Consider the following 19,412-nt stretch of genomic DNA (forward strand, 5'->3'; position numbering starts at 1 on the left):
AGCCAGGGCCAGCACCTGCCTTCCGGGGTAGCTCAGCAGGCCAGCGTAAAGATCAGGTTCTGACGAGCAGGAGGGCCCTCTGGACACCTCGCTTCATTTTAAGCAGATTAGAGCCGGTCCATGTCCATGCCACGTCTGGCGCAATCCATCCAGATGGGAGACATACGCTATTTTTGCAAGCAGGCGCTGGAGTGCTGCCTGTGAAGTGGGATCCCGGGATTGTCACCTAGCTATCTGGAGCAAGCCCCTAGACATCTAATATCATGCTAATTGTGCAAACCCTGATTCCCACGCCTCCCAAGCCACTCTTCATGGAGGGATGGATAATGGCAGCTGAAAGTAACTTGCAAAGACCTTCAGGTGTCCTTAGCTGTTTGCAACCAGTGCTGCCCAAGGGAGGCCAAGGTGTGCGTGGATCCTTGCCAAAGGGAGGCCTGAGTTCTAAGCCTCTTCATTAGCCCATGAGCACAGGAAGCTGCAAATGCCTTGACATAAAAAATCAAATTCTCCATGGCAACCCCATTGTCATGCTGGAAACACATAATCTCAGTTTACACAGGCAGCATCTCAAAAATACATTGAGTGTGGAAGACGAATTAGCATTTCAATGAAGAAAAGGTAAACATAAGTGTTTGCAAAACTACATTTGAGGGGGCTGGGAAAGAGAAGTAGGAACCTCCCCTCCCATGGGGCCAGAGATGACTGTTCCTATTTGCTTTTAATCACACAAAGTAACTTACAGCCTTCCTCTCCCTTCCAGGGGGTCTCGCCCCGGCTTCCTGCTGACAGAAAGTGCTTCTTGCAGCCAGCTGGCTCTAAGGCCCAGATCAAAAGCTTTCTTGCCACAAAACAAATCACATTTGACAAAGTCAGATCGCTGCTAAGCCACAACTATACAGCTGGACCTGGAAGCTACGTGAATGGTGATCTGCCATCAGTTTAATCTGTTTTGTACCCCCCCCAAAAAAAAAATAATGAGTTTTCATCGCTTTGTGTGTGGATGAGAGGGGGGCGGAGGGGCATGGGAGTGAGAGAACACAGATTCCATGGGCAAATCCCTCCCGTGGATGAGACAGCAGTGTGGTGCCTATGACCCTGGCTCTGCCCTAAAGCATCCTCCTCGGTGGGGTGGCCCAGACTTTGTGAGCCCTGCCTCAGCTCAGGGGCGGCGCCGGGCGCACCTCCTCCCAGAAAGGTGAGTTTGCACTGACAAAGCTCATTAGACTTGCTTCACTCAGACTCTGAGCGCTCCCATCCTGTGTTCGTCTTTTCAACTTGTGTTTGATCCCTCCTTCTGAAGGGACACACTTACCAGCTGTACACATTTCTCCCCTGGAATAGGTCAGAGGATGGTAGTGCTTGAGCTCTGAGCACACACTTTCAACGCAGGTCGAAGGTCTGCTGGCTTTTGAAAGTTTGCATTACACCACTTTGATTTTACAAAAGAGCTACATTAGTACCTGTTTATGCCAATGGAAATCAATTCAAGGAGGATTATGTTTCACAACATTCATTAATGGTAATTGTTTCTTTACGCCATTTTTGCTTGTGAAAGATTTCATAGCAACACTCAGCTTCCAGAAGGAGGGGGAAACCTGTCTGTGATGCCAGGGGATTCAGCAGCTAATTTTAAAAGGTGCAGGACGTTCATCTCAGTGAAACCATTCAGCAGCGAGGAGCTGCAGGGATGCCAGGCAGCACACTCCACTCCATCAAGAGGACTTAGCTTCGTGGAGGCCAGGGGTTTGACAATTTGAATTCATCTTGGGCAGAATGCCAAGACATTGCTTAAAACGTGTGCAGAGGCTGGATGACATGACAGATAAAAGCAGGAATTTATAAACTGCTGTGATAAGTGAATGAATGGAGTCCGTTAAAAGAAAACTATCTAAAACTTGGAAATCAAAAGAGTACAGTGTGAATGTTCATCGTCATCCCGGGGCAATTTTTAACAAGTTCACTCAGTGATTAGTGAAGTCTCTATGAGAATGTATTTGTCCTTTGGTTATGCTTCTCACTGCTTGATTATACATTAGAAATTGTGAAGTTACAGGTTAACTTAAGTTTGCTCACTAGAAAAGACATAATCCCCAGATTTCATTACCTTGTATCTACCTAGAGTTATTCTAACACCCATCGGTGTACTCTCCGTGCCATGGCATTTTTGCCTATGACATAGCGATGGCAATGGAATCTGCATGGGACAGTTGCGAGGTGGAGCTGACACACCTGGAGGCGTTAGAACAGTGAGGCTTGTCACGGTGCTGAGCACTGTCAGTCATGGTCACTGGCACCATGCAATAGCAACAGGACTCTTCGGCATGGCATTCAGTGAGGAAGAAATTTCACTCGGGCACACAGCTCAAAAAGCATGGCAGCAGCACAGCGTGGCGGTGAGACAGCTCAGAGGGTTGCAGCTCACAGATCACACACACGGCATGGCTATGGAGCAGCACACTGTGCCAGGCCTCCAGCAGGAGGCCCTGCGATGCAGCTCCTGTCCTGTTAGACATTTCTGCTCCTCGTCACTCCATCAATGCAGCTTTGATGTTTCAACTCAGCTATAAAACACAGCCCTCATTGTAGCAGGAATGTGCACTTCTGGAGCTACAGGGATTTGACCTATTTAGAGAGAAGTCCCCACCCCAGTCTCTGATTGGTCTGACCTCATGTAAATAGGACTCCATTCCCCCACCCCCCACTTTGATTGGCCCCAGAAGTACTGCCCTGTTTGGTCAGAGTGGGTCACTCAGATTTGCAGATTTGTCAATGAGGATATCATCCTGGACAGTTTTTAACAAGTTCACTCAACTTGCTAAATGGCAGTGTAGTGGAACAACTTCAATTGCTGGGGAAAGTCTCACTTCAATTGGTTGAAACAGGATTCCATGAACTCTTTATTTTATGAGGGTTAGTTCAGACAGCAGGGACACTCAGGCAGGCAGTGCAGTGCTGGCTTTTGATTGAAGTGCTGCTGTGTGAGAGGCCGCTGTTGGCAGTGGCTGTTTGTAAATTGGAACCCAGTTGGACATAAGGAGCCCTTCTTGGTAGATGTATTTTTTCTCTGGGTCAACAGTGTATTATTGTTCTGATATGTGTGTGCCCTTGACCAGAAATCAAACCCATGACACTAGGTGGTGTGTGCTTGCAATCTAACCACTGAGCGACACTGGCCACAGCATGAGAGTATCCTAGATTTCAAACCATATGTAATAGTTTACTCTTTGAGATATGTTGATGTGTTTCATGTTTAAAATAAAATAAAAAGAAATTTTAAAATAAGGAATATAGAAAAGGAGTATTCATTTGACAGGACTATAATTACTTCTCAGCCATTTTGGTGGAGACAGAGCATCTCTATTTTTAGGGGGGAAAATGAATCATTGCTCTACATTGATATCTTCAATAAGAATAAAAAGTTATATTTTTTCTAAAATTTCTGAATTTTATATTTAGAAAACCCATAGATCAAATCTGTTCTTAATAACATTTACATAATTACATATATAATTATATATTATAAATTATGTATGCATATATTCTATATGTCTTATGTGTGTATATGTACACATATATTACTATATAAATTTATATATGCATATATTTGTATATTTATGTGTATACATATTTTATTATATTAGATGTATATGAATTTTCAGCCCTGTATGTATGCACCTCTTTCTATTTATATATAATTCTATATATATATCTAAACATATGTATATGTATTCACCTTACTCTATATAACTTAGCATATGTATATGTTTATATACACATGCATATAACTTATATTGTGTATATAACAAAATAATAATATTAATATTATTACTAAGTTAGCTATTAATTGTATAGTAAATTGCATTATACATGTAAATTATTTTTAAAGTTTTATTTTTCAATTACAGTTTATATCAATATTATTCAGTATTGATTTCAGGTTTTCAGCATAGTAGTCAGATAATCATGTACCATAAAGCATTCCACTAATATTTCAGGTACCCACCTGGCACCAGGCATTGATATTATGATTTCACTGACTATATTCCTTATGTTTTACCTTACACCCTGCAACCATTTTGTAACCACTAATCTCTACTTCCTAATCCCTTCACCTGGCACCCAGCCTCCCTCCCCTCTGGCCAACATCAGTCTGTTCTTAGCATCTATGAGTATGCCTCTATTATGTTTCCTTGTCTTTAGATTCCACATATTAGTGAAATCATACGGTATTTGTCATTTTTTTCCTGACTTATTTCACTTAGCATAATACCCTCTAGATCCAGCCACCCTGTTGCAAATGGTAAAATATCATTCCTTTTGATGGCTAAGTAATACGTCACTGTATACATACACCACCACTATTTTTAACCACTTGTCTATTGATGGCACTTGGATTTCTTCCAGATTTTAGCTATTGTAAATAACACTGCAGTAAACATAAGGTGCATATGTCCTTTCAAACTAATCTTTTGGGTCTCTTCATATATATATATACCTAGAAGTGAAATCACTGGGTCACAGTCAGTTTCATTTTTTTATTTTTTGAGGACATTCCATATGATGTCATTGTGACTTTAATTTGCATTTCTCAGATGATTAGTGATGTTTAGCAGTTCTTCATACATTTATTGGTTAGCTGCATGTACTCTTTGTATAAGTTCCTTTCAGTTTCTCTGTCCTCTGCCCATGTTTTAATTGTGTGTGTGTGTGTGTGTGTGTGTTGAGTTGCATGAGTTCTTTATAAATTTTTTATATCAACTCCTTATTGAATATATTATTGGTGGATATTTTCTTCCATTCAGTAGGTTGTCTTCTAGTTTTGTTGATGGTTTCCTTTGTTGTGCAAAAAAATTTAAGTTGATATTTATCCCCTTTTTTTTAAATTTGTCACTCTGAGTGCTATGCTAGATGTGAGTTTTAGGCCAATTCATTCCAGGCCCATGACTATGTCTCTTACATGGTCTTTCCAATTTAAAATCTAGTTGGGAGAAGGAAGAGTGTTCTCTGCATCACTGTGCTGACCTAAGCTCAGGCACCCCGATTCTCCTGAGATTAGAACCATTGTAATAAGTTGGATCAGAGACATTTTTGCTGTCAATATCTCTTTATAATGAAAGGAGTGACCTGTGGCCAGACTCACAGCTTCCCCCGAACCTGCAGAGGAACTACAGGTGGAAATAACTTCCTAACCCTTCACATTTGCCAGACAAAGTCTGGCTCTGCATGCCCTGTTGGAGACCACATTAAAATCTGCCACCTGGATCCTGGCCAGGTAGCTTAATTAGTTTGAGTGTCATCCAGTATGCCAAGGTTGTGGGTTTGATCCCCAGTCCAGGCAGGGTAAATATAAGATCAACCAATGAATGCATAAATAAGTTGAACAGAAATCGATGTCTCCTCTCCCCCTCTCCTCCTTTTCAAGTCAATCAATAAATATATATATATATATATATATATATATATATATATATATATATATATATATATTTTTTTTTTTTAAACTCTGATGATTGGAAGTTTTTCTCGAAATGACAATTGGAACACTGACTTCAGAGCAACTCCTTCAATGAGCTTTTTTACACATGCAAGTCTGGTCCCATTCTATACATAATGCGAGGCAGGCAATACAGAACTTGGAAGTATTGGGTCGGCAACTAAGTAATAGCGGATTGCACACATATATGGCTTCAGTTGAATTTTTAGGTTTGCAGACGTAGTACAAATGTAAAACACATTTTGTTATTTGATAGTTGGCTATTCAGCTGTTAATCAGTAAAAAAAAGTTTTTTGATCTGTTTTGTAGTTTTCGTTTGGCGTTCGTTGAAAAATGGAAAATCAAAAGGAACATTTTCGTCATATTTTGCTTTTTTATTTCCGCAAAGGGAAAAACGCATCGCAAGCTCATAAAAAGTTATGTGCTGTTTATGGTGACGAAGCCTTAAAAGAACGGCAGTGTCAAAATTGGTTTGCCAAATTTCGTTCTGGTGATTTTTCACTCAAAGATGAAAAACGCTCTGGTCGTCCAGTTGAAGTTAATGACGCCCTAATCAAAGCAATAATCAATTCAGACTGTCACAGTACAACACGTGAGATTGCAGAGAAGCTTCATGTATCACATACATGCATTGAAAATCACTTAAAACAACTTGGCTATGTTCAAAAACTCGATACATGGGTTCCTCACGAACTGAAAGAATCACAGTTAACGCAACGCATTAGCAGCTGCGATTTGCTAAAGAAACGTAATGAAAATGATTCATTTTTAAAACGACTGATAACTGGCGATGAAAAATGGGTTGTTTACAACAATATCAAGCGGAAAAGATCGTGTAGCAGGCCAGGTGAACCAACTCAAACAACATCAAAAGCTGATATTCATCAAAAGAAGGTTTTGTTATCAGTTTGGTGGGATTACAAAGGAATTGTCTACTTTGAACTCTTACCACCCAACCGAATGATCAATTCTGATGTCTACATTGAACAACTAACGAAATTAAACAATGCAGTTGAAGAAAAGCAGCCCGAATTGACAAATCGAAAAGGTGTTGTATTCCATCATGACAATGCAAGGCTACACACATCTTTGGTCACTCGGCAAAAATTAATGGAGCTTGGTTGGGATGTTTTGCCACATCCACCATACAGTCCTGACCTTGCACCATCTGATTACTTTTTGTTTCGATCTTTACAAAACTCCTTGAATGGTAAAAATTTCAATAATGATGATGATGTCAAATCGTACCTGATTCAGTTTTTTGCTAATAAAAACCAGAAGTTTTTTGAACGTGAGATTATGATGCTGCCTGAAAGATGGCAAAAGGTCATTGATCAAAATGGGCAATACATTACAGAATAAAGTTATTTAGTTCCATGAAAAAATTGTCTTTGATTTTCTTTAAAAAAATCCGCAATTACGTAGTTGCCGACCCAATAAATGCCTTAGCCAGCATTTGACCTCTGCCTGGTAGTTAAAAGTAACCTTTACTTTTTAAAATCTATATGGTTGGAAGGGGCAACACCTTTTAATTAGATGACTGAGATCTGAGTCCAAACATTTCCCTTCCTTATCTCTTATTTTAGGTAAGTTTAAGAAAATCCTCTAAGCCTCAAGAACCTTACTTGAAGGTAAAAGGTAAGCTTACCTTATTTTATCTTTGTGAAAACTACATACCTTATACAGGTGAATGCTTTCTAAAGGTTTTAGTACAGAGTATTCGGCAAAGAGAGTGTTAGTAAAAATTATTATTAAATACTTTCCCACTATATATATATATAATTGTCCATTCTTTATTTTTTTCTTTAAAATAATATTCTTAAACTCCTTTTTTAACAAAGACACAGCATTTGCTAACTTCTGAATTATTGATCCCATTAAATATAAAATCTAAAAAACATGGTACAAAACAAAGAACAAATATAAAAACAAACAAAGCAAGTTAATAAGATTAAAAATATATGTTAAAAAGTTAAATCATTCTACACTTTACAAAAGCAACATCAGTAATGCAATAACCAATTAGAATTTATTCCAGATTGCAAAGCTCAACATTGGAAAAATTACTAATGTGATTGGTCTCACTTATCAATGGGAAAATATAGCTAAGAATTATTAATATGAACTATAATTGATCCATGCACCTATTAAAATTACATACAAAATTATGTTTCTCAATTTGAAAAAGTTTATAACATTTCTTAGATATAAAAATATCAAATATTAAGTATTTCAAAATTTAAAAATCAACTATAAAATTATGTTTATGTAAAAATAAAAGCTAACATCAAGATCTGATTTAAAATATGTATATTTAGACATTTAATATCGTATTTTAAAAATTAACATAAAAGGCTTGTTAGGGGGTGTCTGTTCTTATTTTTATCACATATTGTAATGATACTCACCCAACATTTTATTGTGTATCTCTAGCTGGTAGAGTTATATATTTTTCTTTGTATTTTCTTATTCCTATTCAATAGCATTTAATATTTTTAAACATTAATAACACTGATTTAATTGTAAAAATTAAACTTATCAAGGAAAATCTTAGTAGGTTTCATTCATACTTATTATAAAATGCTATAATAATAATAATATTTTTGTAGCTGTTTGTGTGACATATATGAAACACTAAAAATAAAACAAATTTATTTTATCTATTTGTTTGTTTGGTGGTGTTTTTTAAAATATTTTCTCAAAAGCCTCTCATGAAAGTTAAGGAAAAATAATGTGGGTTGGGGGAACAAGAAAAAGCATAATTTGAATATCCATTTTGTGCTGGGAGACATATTTCATCCACTGAAACCCCTCTCTCCATCCTTCCTCTGAGCATTGTCTTATACATGCTCTCTGTGCATGGAGGTACACTATCTGCCATTCCCCATGGCTGTGTTGTAGAATCAGTCACCTTACTCACCAACTCTTCGGTTGAGCTGAGCCGGGCTGTGAGTCCCAGTGAGGTCTGATGAACTGGAAAAGGCCATTGGAGAAAGCAGGGACGCTAGTGGGTCATCACAGTTGTCTGAAATGACAGGAGAGAAAGGGCACATTCTATGAGGAAGAGAAAGCCATAAAGAAAGGAAGCATTGATTAACATTGATTAACACCTGCTCTGAACAAGGCCAGCACTACTTATTTCCATGTGCTATTTCATCTCCTCTTCACAACAACCTCGAAAAACACAGTTGGATAAACTAAAGTTCAGAGATGTTAAAGATATTTTGTCCAAGGTCACAACACTAGAAAATAGTGTGCCCAGATTCTATGTCTAATTGTAAAACCCAATTATCTATTCATTCCTGAGTCAACTATTTCAGCAAAGCCTCAAGTTACAGCTATTGAGCTTATTCTGTAAGAAGGAAGAGTTTTAAAGGGAAAAGCATTGTTGAACTACACTCTCATATTCAGGCTACAGGGACCTTTATAATGGTGGCATCTAGAGGGACAGAATAATTGAGATTTCTCATTCCTCATTGTGTGAAAGTCTTTGGAAAACGAGTTCCTAGTTTTAATTGCACAAAGTAATAGAGAACAATCTTGATCTTACATAATCTTTGGTGTGATATTCACTTCAGTAATCACCTGTCCAGCCTTCCCTAAATATGGTAAGTATGCTTTCTAAAGAGTCTTTGATGCAAACACAGTGTGGAACACAGTAGGGCAGAGGTGTTTTCTCAACAATGACAACATAGATATGTTCTCCCAGATTGTCTCTCATGCTCTGACTACCCAGTCTCGTGTAGAGTATGTTGCTCTTCACATAGCATGTTGGTCATCTAAAAGGCATGTAGTATCTTATTCATCTCTGTGTATCCTCCAATAGGGGGCATGCTCTTTGCTAACCTTAACCTTACATTTTAGGAACATCCTACACTTTTCATAAAGTCATATGTAAAGAATGGAAAGAATGGTGAGGGAAGGAAGAAAGGAAGGAAAGAAGGCATTCACATATCAGTACAAACACTTTTCTTTTTTTTTCCATTTTGTTTACAATTGCTCTTGTAGGACATTGCAAAATGACTTCATGATATCTAGACATAGGTCAGTCAAAAGAAATTAGGAGTGTGTTATTCAGTTTTTAAAAAATATATATTTTACTGATTTTTTACAGAGAGGAAGGAAGAGGGATACTGAGCCAGAAACACCAAAGAGAAAGAAACATTGATCAGCTGCCTCCTGCAAAGCCCCCACTGGGGATGTGCTGGCAACCAAGGCACATGCCCTTGACTGGAATCGAACATGGGACCTTTCAGTCAGCAGGCTAATGCTCTATCCACTGAGCCAAACTGGTTTCTGCTTAAGGTAAATTTCATGGCATTAATGGCTTTCATCAAAAGTCAATTTAACCTTTTTATTTTTATTTTTTAAAATACATATAGGATTATGAGGTTGATTATTTATCCAGAAAATTCTGAGGGAGCAGCATTCATCAAATTGCAGGAACATTAATGAAAAACACAGGAATAATTTTTCTGTTGTGAAATGTGTTTAAAAATAAACTGGCAGACCATATTTTGACCTTTTCCCAACACAAATGTTTGAGAAATATTTTGAGTTATTTGACCAACCCAGACCAGAGCCAGATCCTCACCAAAGAGGAGTAACAAAAGCCACGGCCAGGGCCCTCAGGGGACAGGGTCATCGGGAAGAGAAATCTGAGCTCCAGCCACTTCTCTCTTGGCAAAGGTGCAGGTGAGGGAGGTGCAGACACACCTCCAAGACATTTGTTTGGAAATGCCAACTGTTCACACCATACACTGGGGAACAATTTTAACATACTGCAAGCCTTGCACTTGTGTATGCTTGCTTTATCGTCAGAGAATAGCAGGTGAATGCAGGAAATGGACATGGATTGGATGGAGCCCACAGCACAGTTCCATGCACAAGGGCATGGGCACATGCAGCAGACACCACGAAGGATCCCTGCTGGCGCACAGCCTCACCGTCCACGTGCAATCACAGTCATCCTCTGCTATCAAATAGTACTGCTCCCTCACCTCCCAATAACGGTGGCCCCACACAGCACTCTCACCAGCAAACTAAGATCTTTCGCAGGTAAAAGATGGTATTATTATAGAATCTCTGTGTTTCTTAACCATGTATTTTGTGAACCATTATCATTAGGTTTGTGTCATCTTTCTATGTGTCACTGATGGCATTTTCAGTATTATGTCCCTTACCTGTTTTCCCCTGAGGAGAACTACAAGTGACCTAATCATTTCAATGTAATTCAGCCCAACAAGTATGTACACGATCTTACTTCATGCTTGAACTTGGTTAGGAATTGGGAATAGATTTGAGAACAAGTAAATGTCATAGCTCAAGAAGTTCAGAGACTATTAAGAAATATAATAGCTCTGACTGGTTCGGCGCAGTGGATAGAGCATCAGCCTGTGGACTGAAAGGTCCCAGGGTCCATTCCAGTCAAGGGCATGTACCTCGGTTGAGGACACATCCCCAGTGGGGGGTGTGCAGGAGGCAGCTGGTCGATATTTCTCTCTCATGGATGTTTCTAACTATCTCTGTCCCTGTAAAAAATTAATAAAATATATTTTAAAAAAGAAATATAAAAGCCCTAACAGGTTTGGCTCAGTGGATAGAGCATCCATCTGTGGACTCAAGGGTCCCAGGTTTGATTCCCGTCAAGGGCATGTATCTTGGTTGCGGGCACATCCCCTACTGGGAGTGCACAGGAAGCAGCTGATCGATGTTTCTCTCTCATCAATGTTTCACCAAACCCTTCCTAAATCTTACATAGGATTGATTAAAAAGCCTGGAAAACATCTCGGGGCCTCTTGTTAAGCCCCAGGCAGGATCATCTTGTCACAGGTGCTGGGCTCCTTCAGCCCTGCGGTCCCTCCTTCACGGAGCACTGCCACGGGCAGAGAAGCTCCCAAAGCCGCTGGCCCTGCAACACCAGCTGCCAGTGCCCACTGCCCAGCCTTATTCTGAATGTGCTTTCCTGTACCTAAGTGCATGGTACACTATTTCTACTTTGGAGGTTAATAAAGCCCTCGAAACAATCTGTGCTCACCGGAGGCTCCACAGAGATCCCAAGACTCCTGTCTTCTGGGCCCTGTGCATTGGAACAGTGGCTGCTAACGACCATGACAATATTTCTAGACAATAAGAGTGGGAAAATGTCAAATCGGAAGAGAGAAAGACCTTCCTGTCCCCAGCCAATAGGCAGTCCCTTCTGTCATCTCCATGTCACATAAGCAAACTTGACATCACATAATTGTGAATAAACCAGTGCTTAAATTAAATTATCCAGTCACTGGGAGTGAATAAAATATCCATATAGCCACTCTAAATCCAAATATGTATGTTATTTTTAGACACCTGACTTATTCTTAAAGCAGAAGAAAAACGATCTAACATAAATGAGAACAATGGTTAGTGTTTTGTTTGTTTTGCTATTTTTATCTCATGATTTGGGACAGTGTGGGATAGTGAAAAGTCTCAGGAGGGCCAGGCTTAGGAGATTACCCTTTTAGGCTAGGCTCTCCTGTGGCCTCCATGGCTCCAGATAATGCACTCAATGCCCTACCTGTTATCACCATTGTTGTCTAGCATGGGGTCATCCCCTGTATGCAGCCATAAAATCATTCTAAGATGGAATAAAAATACATGAGGAAACACCTTTAAGAAAAAAAGTACAGAATGGAATGGAACTGGTATATGAATCACCTGTAATATCTGGTCCAATTGAAAGCAACCATTTCAACAAATTTATTTCTGGGGTATTATTTCTATACCACAAGTCCTGCCCAAGAATTGGTGTAACCAATAGCCCTTTGGCACGAAAGGTTTAAAATCTACCAGATGAGAAGGAGAACATGAATTGGGGGAACACAAAGGGGTGAAGACACACACTGGAAATGAGGACAATATACCCTAGGCCCTAGAGCATTCCTCCCTGCTCTATGATTGGCAGCCTAGCATGGGGCCCTCTTCCCTGCTCTGTGATTGGCAATCTTGCTGAGCCTGGGCCAACATCACACCAAGCACATGTCTGGGAAGGAGAGAATCAAAGCCCCATCTGCTCAACCTGCAGGCTTTAAATAGTTCCATGCTGTCATTGAATGTTAGGCTAAACTCACATCTCAGCCTCTGATAGTGAATCTGTACAAAGCTAAATTCATCAGTCAGTTCCTCTAAAAGTGTATGTGGATTTTCATCTGTATTTATATGAGGGAAGAGGGAAGGGTAAAGAAATTTGGTTAGGGAGAGAGATGTTTGAAGTTTAGGAGAAAAATACAAAGGGACTAAAACTCAGAGTTCCAATTGAAAACATAACTTGGGAAAGACCATAATAATTTTCCCAAAGACCATTTTTCAAAAAATGTTTTATACTTCATGAAAACAGAATGCAGTGGCATAGAAGAATGTTTTCCAAATATGCTCTTAAAAAGTCCATTCATGGAACTTTTTTCCGAAAGATTTATTGCAAAAATTAGATGACATTACAAGGCTATTTAAAGAATGCTAAGCCAATTCATATGTAATATATTATTCTCCATTTTTTTCAACAAACAACTTTGCTCCTATCTTTACTTTTGTCCTTGATAACCAAGGCCACTGCCTGCCCCATACCACCCCCAGTCAGATAGAGATCCAAGCCTTTGGGTGTGATGGAAGCACCTCATCTATTTCCATTCAGCTGCTGTTGGACAAGCCCAGTCCTATTTGGAAAGGACTTAGCCTTATGTTGAAGACTAAGGAGAATATCAATAGGCCGTGCTAGGCTTAGCATGGTGCTCACAGGGTAATGTATAATATCCAAATGTGAAATCACAGTGTCCTACACTTGAAACTAATATAATATTGTATGCCAGCTATTCATTAATGAATAATAATTTTTAAAATACCAGAAGGAGCCTCTGAAATTGTGGAATTTAAGCCCTTCATTTTACAAATGAGAATCCCAAGTTTTAGGGAGATATCAGGCCTGCCCAGATTATACAATTGATTAGTGGATTAGACTGGATCACAATCCAGGTTTCCTCACTGCAGGTGGTGACCATGAGGTCAGGGTTACCCACCGCCTGTGCATAAGCCTAGTAACCATTAGTCATGCTATTCTCTACAATGTTTGTTTTAATGGTTTGACTATATTTTTCTGTAAAAGGAAAGATAGAATTTTAATTTTGGCATAACAGAAGAACAATCCCTAGTTTTCAAAAGAATTTGAAATTCTTCTCTACTTTTCTTTTGCTTTATCTTTTTTAACTTTGACCCACAAAAAACCCAACTGACTGAACAAATAAAAACTAAAATAAAAGAAAGAAGAAAGATAAGAACAGAAAAAGAAAAGTAGTATTATTTTCTTATTAATATTTATTTGGATAATCAAATCAAACATGCATTCTGAATAAGTGGGAATAACTTGTTCTACTATATCTGTTCAGTGAAATACTAAATGTTTTCTTTCACATTAACTAAACAATTAAATGTACAAAAAATAATTCTGAGTAAATGTGATATTTACACAACTTCTTAAAATTTATCATTGGCTCTTTAAGGTGATTACACCTTAAGTAACATGTTTATTGCTAACATATATTTTTATTCATTATTATTAAAATACTAATAGAACTGTATTTGGTCCTGAAGTTAAATTGCAAGCATTGTCTTCATTACCACAGAAGATTTTATGTATATGGGGATTTGGAGCTTAAAAGACTAACTTGTATTTATAGGAGAGATAAAATTACTCTTAGCATTTGCGCGTAATGGCCTACTTTTTAAAAAAGACATAAAGCATGCTTTTGTGTAGTGCCTCCAATGTTGGTTAGAAGTGACCGCTCATGCTTTTATTTTCATTTATTTATTTTTTCTCTTGTTTCTTATAATTTCACTTAGCAAACTACAAAAACAAATACTTTAATGTGACTCTTAAATCTGACCCTCTCTGTATTTTGCACCATGAAATCCTATAGGATAAATTACATTCTAATGAGCAGACTGAGAAGCATGGCTCTCTCAATGAGTCATGAAGAGGAGGTTAAACCTCTATCCCGAAATCATCTCCAACTTAAGGCAGTGCCAGACTGATCACATGGTGTACTCTTTGCTTTGGGAAGATGGAATTAAACTCAAAGATGCAGACACCGAGTTCAAGAAGCCTAGCATTTACTTTGGGTTGAAGATAACCCATATGTCTTTGAGAAGCACCTTATGTTTATGAACAATTGTGGCTTGGGGTCCTTCTCCCTTCATCTGTTTTTCAGATTCATCATGGCAGGGGTTATTGCTCATGTGAACCAACAAACGTTGACTGAGCACTTTCTGGGTGCCAGGATTTCTGTCAGGCTTTAAAATAATAAAAGCAATTCTGGCTAATTCTTTAAACCGGATAGAAATGGACACACCATCTCTCGGAGCCCAGCACCTGTGACAAGATGATCCTGCCTGGGGGTTAACAAGAGGCCCCGAGATGTTTTCCAGGCTTTTTAAACAATCCTATGTAAGATTTTAGGAAGGGTTTGGTGAATGACCTGAGCTGCGCTGCTAAGTGGCTTGCCAGGACATTATAATTACACCAGTAAGTGTAGTGCCAGCAGTGGCACAGCGCCCCCTCTCCTTCCCCAGCCATCACTGCCACCGGGGAGACCATCATGTGTATTGTATGGAGGAACCCAGAAGTTCCTGTTTCCATTCCATGCTAGATCTAGACTGGCTTTAACCAAAGTCCCTGTAGCTATTTGGGCATTTTCTGTCTGAAAATCTACTTCAAGTCCCTAAAATTATGGCAGCGATGCATTAGTGACAGACCAGGGCCAGTCTCCCATTGAGCTACCATTGTGAGTTTAGTTCTTCCTTTCCTGGATTTTCAAGAACAACTGTATACTGATGTACCAGAGTTAGCCCTAATTCAACGGTTCTCAAATATGCTTTCCTAAATTTATTTTCTCTCAAATTATTTCTTCCCACCTTCAACCTGCCTCTGGTGATATATATATATATATATATATATATATATATATATACACACACACACATACATACATACAATTCTCAGGCTAGGAATATTGCATTCAAATTAACTGGTTTTATTTATTTATTTATTTATTTTTCTACTCAAATTTAATTTATCAATGACAACCTAATTTAATGAATGTTTCTTAATCTTCTCATATGTGAGGTATTAATTATTTGGGGAATATATTCCCTTTGATTAAGGATTTTTTGCCATTGTTACTACCCTATTTCCCCGAAAATAAGACAGTGTATTAATTTTTTTCTCCCCAAGTTGCGCTAGGTCTTATTTTCAGGGGATGTCTTATCTTTTCATGCACTAGGTATTATTTTCGGAGGATGTCTTATTTAGGGGGAAACACGGTAGTACCTGAGACTATGTGTATGTTCAATAAATCTTTGTTTTGAGTTAAAGAATAAAAGACTCAATTCCTATCATTGTGTTGTTTAGAACCATCTCTCAGGTTCAAAGTTGCTTTTTTTTTTTCCACCTTCCCTACTTTATCTTAATTCAGGCTTTCCAAATGCCATTATCTGTCTTCAGTTTACTACTGAACTTTACTCTCATTAAATCATCCTTTTTAAAAACCTGATTTCAATATGTTTTGTTCACCAAGACTTTCTGGGTTACCAGCTTTAAGTTAGGACCCCAGAGGTGGCTTCATGGAGACAAGAAGAACCAAGAGAGGCTTCCTAGCATACACCACATGCAAGCTGAGCACAGGCCATTGGTAGGAGAGCAGGCTGCCAGTCAGAAGGAGGTCCACCAAGCACAGGTCAGAAGTAAGGGGCCTGTTGTCAGGACCAACTCCAATCAGAGCTAGGAGCCCATCCCTCAGAAGCACTACTCAGAGTCTGAACACAAATATGCTAAAGTTATCAAACTTTTAGGATTATAAATGATCCTTTATAGCTTAATGGATTAGCTAGGAGACAAGACTTTTTACATGGTAGAAAAGACAAAATTCAATACATTAAAGTAATTTGAAATTTCTGGAATATGAGAAGCTGAGAGTGGTGACTAAGTTATTTCAGAATGTTTTAGATGAAACTGGTAAGGAGAAAAAAAAGCAAATGTTTGAAAAATAAAATTTTACTTATTTTAAAATTGTCTTAAATTTAACATTTCTTTTATATACCCTTGTGCCCTTCTTTCCATCTACATTCATCAGTACCATAAAAAAAAACACAGTGCTGAACAGTTTCAGAATTTATTTAGTTTTTTAAGCAAAACTAAGTAAATGAAAGAATGGGATGCAAAGAATGTTAAGATTTGAAAAATAGGAAATAAGGTAAAAAGGTTTTGAAAGTTAAAAGTAGAGATGATTTTTTATACTTTAAACAGCATATTGTTTACATAATAAAGAATAGAATACTAAGATGAAGGAAAGGAGACAAGTGAAGACTTGTCATCTCAGTGTTCGTCTGGTTGAGAACTTATTGTGTCTTCCTCAGTGGTTTCTATTTGTTCTTTCAATAAAATGGAGCTAAACTCATAGTGGGTAATCATGGTCTTGCTTTGAGTTGTACTAAATTACACAGAAAACCCCAATGACTCAGAAAATCATGCTCTAAAGTCAATCCATATATATTCATAAAACCCTCTTCCTCTTTCATGGGTCTAGACATAGAGTTCCTGAAGGAGATACTGAAATCTCTGTGTCATTAATCTGCTCAGTAGAGTTTAAGGGGAGGAAGGCTGATTAAAAGATGGCTGTGATCTGTAACTGGCTGATAGCAAGACCTTTTGTGAGTAGACTATTGGCCTTGTGCATGAAATTTGTGCACAGAGGGGGTTCCCTCAGCCCGGCCTGCACCCTCTCCAATCTGAGACCCCTTGGGAGAGTCCTACTTCCAGTTTAGGCCCGATGCAGACATCCCTCTCAAAATCTGGGACTGCTGGCTCCTATCTGCTCACTTGCCTGGTTGCCTAATCACCCCTAACTGCCTCTGCCTGCCTGCCTGATTGCCCCTAACTGCCCTCCCCTGCTGGCCTGATCATGCCCCCAACTTTTCTCCCTTGCCAGCCGGATCTTGCTCCCAACTGCCTCTGCCTGCATCTTCACCATTAACTGCCCTTACCTTCTGGCCTAACCTCGCCCCCAACTGCCCTCTCCTGCCAGCCACTTTGGTTCTGATTTATTGGTTTCTATGCCAGTCAAAAGCTCCACCTCCTAGGCAGTCATTGGCTCCTTCCAGTTCACCCAGACTGTGTTCTGATTGGTCAGTTCCTATGCTAGTCAGTGTCAAAAGCTCTGCCTCTTAGGAAGCCATTGTCTCCTCACAGTTCACCCAGATTTGGTATTGATTGGTCAGATTTCTATTCCAGTCAGAATCTCTGGGCCTATATACAGGCCTAATCAGAGGCTGGCTTGATCAGCAGCTCCTACAGAGACCCGGACAGAAAGAGAGAAGAAAGAACTGATCAATAGCTTCCATGGAGGCTATAGATCAGGCCCTGCCTCTCTCTCCGGGCCTGATCCACAGCCTCCTCGGAGGTCAGTGTTGGATGACCACATCAACCCAGCACTGACTGCAGGACTCCCAGTGTTTAGTCAAGCCTTTAATCAGTCCTTACAAACCCTCAGTTTTTATATATTAGGATGAAATAAACATGTACAGATGGTTAGAACAAATGCTGACCTTTATTGGTCATTATAGATGAAAAAATAATGCCATTCCAAAGATAAAAGCAGCAGCCCTTCAAAATTCTAATCTAGCCCTGGCTGGTGTGGCTTAGTGGATAGAGGATTTAGGCCTGTGGACTGAAGGGTCCCATGTTTGATTCCGGTCAAAGGCACATGCATGGGTTGCAGGCTAGATCTCCATTTGGGGTCATGCAGGAGGCAGCCAATGGCACCCAATTAATGATTTTCACTCATCATTGATGTTTCTATCTCTATCTCCCTTCCCTTCCTCTCTGAAATCAATAATATATATATATATATATATATATATATATATATATATATATATATTTCTAATTGTGTGTGTGTGTATGTGCGTGTATGTGTGTATTTGTGTGTGTCTGGACCACAGAAAAACTGTAGTATATTATGTAGAAAAAATTTACACTTAGGTTCAAGCCCAGTGTGAGTTCAGGTGGTGACTCTGCAGCTAATTATATGTCTTTTGAAAGTTACTTAATCTCAGTCTTTTCTATGTATAATCCTATATAATAAAAGGCAATATACAAATTGAGCAAATAGGAGAATGACTGGTGGCTATGATGCACACTGACCACCAGGGGGCAGACACTCAACACAGGAGCTTCTCTGGTGGTCAGTGAGCTTCCTGTGGGGAGTGGGCCTAAGCTGGCAGTTGGACATCCCCCAAGGGCTCCTGGACTATGAGAAAGTACAGGCCGAGCTGAGCCCCTCCCCCACAGTGCATAAATTTCATGCACTGGCCTATACTAAGGATAATAACTAGTTATAACCTCGTTATGAGAATAAAAAGACAATGCATTTAAAACATTTAACCCAATGATAAGCACATAACTGGATACATGTTAATTTTCTATCATTCTTTCTTAGATTCAAGCTCATCACTTCCAGTTCCAGCTATTGCCTTTGAAAAGTGACATTTCTTATAAATTCTACTAAGTCTATTGGACTTTACCCATCCAAATGGTTTAAAACTATTTCTTTATCAGATTTTCAGGATCCACAGGATAATTCTGTACAAAGAGCTATTCTGCTTGCGCATTACATAAGCTCCAAAGCAAACACATTACACTTTCTAAGTTCTATCTTAATTTTTCTTGTATTCAATAAATAGTTCTTAAGCACAATGTTCAGGCAACATGTGATCTGGTCCATGTTTTATAGGAAATAGGACCCACAGTTCTTATATAATATTGCAAGGCATGTGGCTGTTTGGATTTCTGTCAGCCCTTACACTTAATTTATTTAAGGAATTTTTTCATATTAAA

At 38.9% G+C, this 19,412-nt stretch overlaps 1 protein-coding gene across 1 annotated transcript in view; it reads right to left on the reverse strand.

Annotated features, from left to right (window-relative positions):
• CNTNAP5 (contactin associated protein family member 5) overlaps positions 1-19,412 on the reverse strand; it is a 777,625-nt gene that overhangs the window by 599,266 nt on the left and 158,947 nt on the right. Inside the window, exon 2 of the mRNA XM_036421736.2 lies at positions 8,415-8,519. Coding sequence (XP_036277629.1) covers positions 8,415-8,519 — 105 coding nt within the window. The remainder of the gene's footprint in view (positions 1-8,414; positions 8,520-19,412) is intronic.

Source organism: Pipistrellus kuhlii, unplaced genomic scaffold (genome assembly GCF_014108245.1).
Source record: "Pipistrellus kuhlii isolate mPipKuh1 unplaced genomic scaffold, mPipKuh1.p scaffold_m20_p_7, whole genome shotgun sequence".
Taxonomy (NCBI): Eukaryota; Metazoa; Chordata; class Mammalia; order Chiroptera; family Vespertilionidae; genus Pipistrellus; species Pipistrellus kuhlii.